General features: G+C 48.9%; 1 protein-coding gene across 1 annotated transcript in view; it reads right to left on the bottom strand.

Annotated features, from left to right (window-relative positions):
* Nucleotides 1-619, bottom strand: part of TAF4 (TATA-box binding protein associated factor 4) — a 71,676-nt gene extending 71,057 nt beyond the window's left edge. Inside the window, exon 1 of the mRNA XM_007462284.1 lies at nucleotides 215-619. Coding sequence (XP_007462346.1) covers nucleotides 215-619 — 405 coding nt within the window. The remainder of the gene's footprint in view (nucleotides 1-214) is intronic.
* Between the last annotated feature and the right edge of the window lie 6,136 nt (nucleotides 620-6,755).

The following is a 6,755-nucleotide window of genomic DNA, read 5'->3' as shown; positions in this document are numbered from 1 at the left end:
CGATGGGCCGCGGCGCTCGCCTAAAAGGCGCGTCCAATGGCTGCGAGCGGCAGAGGCCGGTGCGCAGGAGGGCGGCCGGGGCTCAGCGGGCGGGTGGGTATCGGGCGGCGGGCCCGGCGCTCTTGGTCCGGCGGCGACGTGGGGGCCTGGACCGCTGGACGGGCTAGAGGCCGGAGGGCAGGAGGACGAGACGGGCAGGGACCGTGGACGGGACCTGGTGGGGGCGGCGACAGTGATTGGCTCTTTGTCTCCGCTCGCTCCAAAATGGCTGCGGCCGGAGCTGAGGGTAGAGCCGGGCGGTCAGGCGAGGGAGCCGGGGGCGCCGTGCTCCCGGGACCCCAACGCCCCTTATGAAGCCGCCGCCGCCGCCGCCCGCGGGGACCCGGCGCCCCGGGAGGGTGCGGGCTGGGGCCGGGGGCCGAGGCAGGGAGGCGGCCTGGGCGTCGGCGCCATTGCTGCCTGGCGGGCGCGAGACGCCGGGCGGGGCGGGCGCTGGCCTGCCCCTCGGCCCGGCGCCTCGGTCCGCCCGAGATCCGGCGTCTCGCGCTGTGAGGGCCGCTGCTCGGGCGGCGGGGGCGGGGCGGGGGTCGGCGCCCGGGGCCGCGCCAGGGTGACTCATCTTCTCCGGCGGCGCGGCCCCCGGACACGAGTGTCTGTAAATTACTGGGTGAGACGGCGGCGCCGGCCGGGACCAGCAGCTCCTGTAGGGAGTGTCCAGCCTGGAGGTCTTCCTCGGGTCCTTATTTCCCGTTCTGTCCTTTTGACGAAGTAAGTTATCTAAAATAACCTTACGAGCACCTTCTCTGTAGAAAGAGTTCACGTAAAGTTCTCTCCTGCGTGTTTTCGGGGTTTTTTCACGGAAAGATGGTATTCTGGGACATGCCTAGTGGTTCTCTTCTCTCCCCTTTTTTTGGGGGGGCGGGGGACCCAGAGAGGTGCCTCCGGCCTCGCTCCAGCTGAAAAGCCCGCGCCGCAGTCACACGGACAGCAGCACAATGCGGGAAGCTGTTGACACGTAAATGATCTTTTCTAACCGCCTAACAAAAGAACCCGCCGGCCCCCGCGAGCCCCGCTCACGGGGCGGGTTTAGACAATGGGCGCGGCGGTTGGAGCCTGGAAAGGGGCCTCCATGGGCCAGTGTTAGGGGGGAACCCTGCGAAGAGAGAACCGGAATTTTGCACCCGAACTTGAGTGCCCAGAAGGCAGGGAAGGAAAGGGGTGGAACAAACCTGGGGTGGGGGACCTTGCACCCGGGGTGCCGGCGCGCCATCCCCACCGCTCTTTGAGCCCAGCGGGGGCGGACAGTCTGGTTTTCGAGCCAGAGCAGAAATGTGGAATTACGTGTAAAAATCTCATCATCTTTAATGTTGACAACTCATTAGAAAATGTTCAGGTGGGCCAAACAAAAGCAAGCTGACTTCAGCCACGGGTGCGACCTCCGTAGTGGGAAACAGAGGTGTACACCGTAGTCTACACTCAGAACACTCAGATCGGAGTCAGAAGAGTTAGCAGCCGTGCTACTGGCCAGATCACTGGCTGCCGCGAGACCGTGACCCCCGGGTTCTGAGGCCCGGGGGAGGCGGTCCCCCTCCCTTCCGCCCCTGTAGTTACTCAGATCTTCAGTGAAGGGAGGAGGTGGTGCCATCTCAGGCCCCTCCTGCTTCCCCACAGTGCAGGGACTTCCTGCGTCCTCTGAAGGCCCGCCAGGACCCCTCCAACCCTCCGCGCCGCAGTGGTGCTGACATCACCCCCAGAGTCCTCCGGGGCGCCCTCCAGTCCAGCAGGAAGTGTGGGAGGTGAAGCGTCCGTGCGCCGCCTTCCCCGCTCCGCCCAATTCTCCTTCCAGAGGGGTCGCCCCCAGGGAGGGTGGGAGTTACCGACTGCTTAGGCACTCTCCCGCATCTGGTGCCCTCCAGAGCACGGCCCGCCTGGAGAGCGGGGTGGGGGCGGAAGCCACGTGGCTCCTCCCCTCCTCCCGATGGGAGGGCGGGGAGACGCTACCAAACTGTTAACCTTGGCCACCCTGGGGACTTGGGGCATTTTCTCTGAATATCGCTCTGTGGTTTTACTTTTGCTTCAGCAAGCAGCTTCCCTGTGACTTCTGTAATTTGAAACAAAAATCCCAACTAGCATGAAGAGAAAAAAGGGCCTGAAAATGAGTGTAAATATAAACACCAGGTTTAAACAGGGGAAAATGTTTATTGTTAAGTGAGAACGGCAGGACCCAAAAACTGTACATCCTCGCTACCTACAGCGGTGCAACCGTGCAAGGCCATGAGCAAAAAGGCCGGCAGCTGTGTGGGACTTTAAGGTTTATTAAGCAGTATATTATCTTTTCAATAAAATGGAGACAGCATCAGACACGCTCTCTTAAATATAAGAATAAACATAGACATAAATAGACATTTTTCCAAAGAAGATATACAGACTGCCAACAAACACATGAAAGGATGCTCAACATCATTAATCATTAGAGAAATGCAAATCAAAACTACAATGCAATATCATCTCAAACCAGTCAGAATGGCCATCATCAAAAAATCTAGAAACAGTAAATGCTGGAGAGGGTGTGGAGAAAAGGGAACCCTCTTGCACTGTTGGTGGGAATGTAAATTGATACAGCCACTGTGGAGAACAGTATGGAGGTTCCTTAAAAAACTACAAATAGAACTACCATATGCCCAGCAATCCCACTACGGGGCATATACCCTGAGAAAACCATAATTCAAAAAGAGTCATGTACCAAAATGTTCACTGCAGCTCTATTTACAATAGTCCGGAGATGGAAACCACCTAAGTGCCCATCATCAGATGAATGGATAAAGAAGATGTGGCACTAATATACAATGGAATATTACTCAGCCATAAAAAGAAACAAAATTGAGCTATTTGTAATGAGGTGGATCGACCTAGAGTCTGTCATACAGAGTGAAGTAAGTCAGAAAGAGAGACAAATTCCGTATGCTAACACATATATATGGAATTTAAGGGGAAAAAAATGTCATGAAGAACCTAGGGGTAAGAGGAATAAAGACACAGACCTACTAGAGAATGGACTTGAGGATATGGGGAGGGGGAAGGGTGAGCTGTGACAAAGCGAGAGAGAGGCATGGACATATATACACTACCAAACGTAAGGTAGATAGCTAGTGGGAAGCAGCCGCATAGCACAGGGAGATCAGCTCGGTGCTTTGTGGCCGCCTGGAGGGGTGGGATAGGGAGGGTGGGAGGGAGGGAGACACAGGAGGGAAGAGATATGGGAACATATGTATATGTATAACTGATTCACTTTGTTATAAAGCAGAAACTAACACACCATTGTAAAGCAATTATACTCCAATAAAGATGTAAAGAAAAAAGAATAAACATAACCAAGAGTCAATAATTTCAGTGTTGCTCTGGCTGTGTGAAAGATACACAGTGTTTGTTATATTTCCTATGCTTTTGTTATCTGCCTGAAATACAACATAACAATCTTAAAAAAAGACAGGCAGCTAGATGGCAGCTGGTGGCCCAACCCTGTTCCCAGAGTCTTGGTTCACCAGACTTCCCTGCCCTAGCTGGCAGCCCTCAGCGCTGCAGACTCAGCGGGCTGTGCTGCAGTCAAGAGGGGATCCATGTCCCAGGATGAACACATAACTGAATGTAAATGCAGATGCATTAGTTTCTTAGGGCCGTTGTAACATTATCAGAAACATGGGGGCTTAAAACAACAGAAATTTATTCTCATAGTTCTAGAAACCAGAAGTCCAAAATCAAGGTGTCAGCAGGGTCACGCTCCCTCTGGAGGTTCCAGGAGGGTCCTTCCTGCCTCTTTCAGCTTCTGGTGGCCCGAGGCAGTCTTGGTTTGCAGCAGCATCACCAAATACCTTAATATAAAGCTAACATCAAAGAGCTCAAGACCTATAGACAAAAAATTGTAAAACACAATTGAGAGAAATTACAGAAAAAGTAGTTACGTGGAGGAATATACCAAGTTCAAGAATTGGAAGACTAAGTATTGTAAAAATGTCATTTCTCCCCCAACATACTCTACAGATAGATGCAAATGGACTTTAAGATCCCAGGCAGGATCTCTGCACAGAAATGGAGAAGCTAGGCTTCCATTGCCAGTATGTGAACGCCTACTGAACTAACCTGCCACAGACAGCACTATGAACTCTGGACAACATAACGCTCACCTGGAGTAGCCAGAGTGAGCACAGGCAGGTGCTGGAGAGGAGAAGCCCTGGAAGAAGAGAACGGGCGAGTGAGCTGCCTACTTTCACAGCTTCTAGCCTAAGGGCAGGCCATGCCATGCAGGGCAGATAAACACCAAAAAAACACCTGCAGTCCTGCTGGCCTGAGAGCCAGGAGATAGAGTTTGGGCAATGGCACACTCTGGAAAGTATTTGGGGGCATCCCAGAAAGGAAGGAGTGAGAGAAGGGGAGACCCAAATTCTGTTTGTAACCTGGGCCTAAATCTCCAGGTGACATTGGAACACAGGCATAGGGTAGACTCCAAGCATCTTGGCTAAAAATAAAAGAACTGAGATGAGATCTGAGCTGCTGTCCAAGGGACAGTATTTGCTGTCTGAGCCCCACCAAGTCATCTTCGATTTGCTAACACAAACACAGAAATAATCAAATCAATGCTCTTTGAGTTAATATAAGAGAATCCAAGGTCAACACAAAATAACACAATATCCAGGACACAATCTCAAGTTACTAAACAAAGAAAAGGAGAACCATAGCCATTCTCAAAAAAAAAAAAAAAAAAGTATGGGCAATTGATCCCTGATATGACACAGGTGATGGAATTAGCAAAAGAAAATTTTAAACTATTGTAATCACTCATGTAAAGAAAAATATGCTTTTAACGAGTGAAAAGATTTTTTAAAAAATCACAGCAGAGTTGGGACTTCCCTAGTGGTCCAGTGGTTAAGACTCCATGCTTTCACTGCAGGGGGCACAGACTTGATCCCTGGTTGGGGAACTAGGATTCCGCATGCCATATGGCATGGCCAAAATAAATAAATCAACAAATAAATAAATAAATCACAGCAGAGAACTGTAAAATATATCTTAAAAAGGAAATTCTAGAACTGAAAGTTAAACTTTCCTAAACATAAAGTTAACTGAATGGGCCAAACAGAAGAGTGGAATGACAGAGGGAAAAAAAAATCAGTGAACTTGAAGGTATATCAATAGAATATATTCAGTCTGAAAAGGAAGGAGTGGGGAATAAAAGAGCATAAGGGATCTCTGGTATAGAATCAAAATGTTGACATCTGTGCAATTAAAATCACAAAAAGGGAGGAAAGAATAGGGCAGGAAGAGTATTTGAAGAGTATTTGAAGACATAATTTACAGAATTTTCTATATTTGGTGAAAGGCATAAATTTACATGCTTGAAGAATTCCACAATCCCCAACTAAGATAAACTCAAAGAAAACTATGCACAGGCACAGCATAGTCAAACTGTTGGAAGCTGGGTGTAAAGAGAAAAATCTTATGAGTAGCCACAGGAGAACAACACATCTCATGCAGGGAACAATGAAGTGACACTGCTGACTTTTCAAAGGAAGCTATGGAGGCCAGAAGAAAGTGGACCAACACCTTTCAGTATTGAAAGAAAGCCCGTGAACCCTTTTGCAGAATGCCAAACTTTCAAACTATCTTTCCAGAATGAGGGTAAATAAAGATATTTTGCTATACAAGAAAATTAAGAAAATTCATCACCAACAGACCTAAATTACAAGAAATGCTAAAGGAAATTCTTCAGAGTGAAGGAAAATGATACCAGATAGAAACTTGGTCATTGGGAAAGAATGAAGAGCATCAGAAATGGTAATTACCTGAACAAATATAAAAATATTTTTCCTCTTCATTTCTCTAAAATACATGTCTATTTAAAGCAAAATTATAACATTGAATGGTGGGGGTTTTTTACTGCATTTAAATATACGCTAGCAAATCTATAGCAAAAAATGGACCTATGACATTGAAAGTGTTCTACATTTTGGGACTTCCCTGGTGGCACAGTGGTTGAGAATCCACCTGCCAATGCAGGGGACACGGGTTCGATACCTGGTCCAGGAAGATTCTACATGCTGCGGAGCAACTAAGCCCGTGCACCACAACTACTGAAGCCTGTGCGCCTAGAGCCCGTGCTCCACAACAAGAGAAGCCACCACAGTGAGAAGCCCGCACACTGCAATGAAGAGTAGCCCCCACTCACCACAGCTAGAGAAAGCCTGCGCGAAGCAGCAAAGACCCAGCACAGTCAAAAATTAATTAATTAATTTTATTTTTAAAAAAAGAAAGTGTTCTACGTTTTATGTGACTTGGTACAATGTTAACTCAAAGAAGACTGTGAAAAGTTAAGGATACGTATTGTAATCCCTAAAGCAGCCACTAAAAACATTAACACAAAGAGCCATACCTAAAAATACGATCAATAAACTAGAAAATTGAAAAATATTCAGATAATCCAAAAGAAAACAAAAGAGGACATTTTAGGGCTTCCCTGGTGACACAGTGGTTGAGAATCTGCCTGCCAATGCAGGGGACACGGGCTTGAGCCCTGGTCTGGGAAGATCTCACGTGGTGCAGAGCAACTAGACCCGTGTGCCACAGCTACTGAGCCTGCACGTCTGGAGCCTGTGCTCCGTAACAAGAGAGGCCGCGATAGTGAGAGGCCCGCGCACCGCGACAAAGAGTGGCCCCTGCTTGCCGCAACTAGAGAAAGCCCTCGCACAGAAACGAAGACCCAA

Source organism: Lipotes vexillifer, unplaced genomic scaffold, assembly GCF_000442215.2.
Source record: "Lipotes vexillifer unplaced genomic scaffold, Lipotes_vexillifer_v1.1 scaffold1798, whole genome shotgun sequence".
NCBI classification, from domain to species: Eukaryota; Metazoa; Chordata; class Mammalia; order Artiodactyla; family Lipotidae; genus Lipotes; species Lipotes vexillifer.
This window is presented reverse-complemented; position numbering and strand designations above follow the sequence as displayed.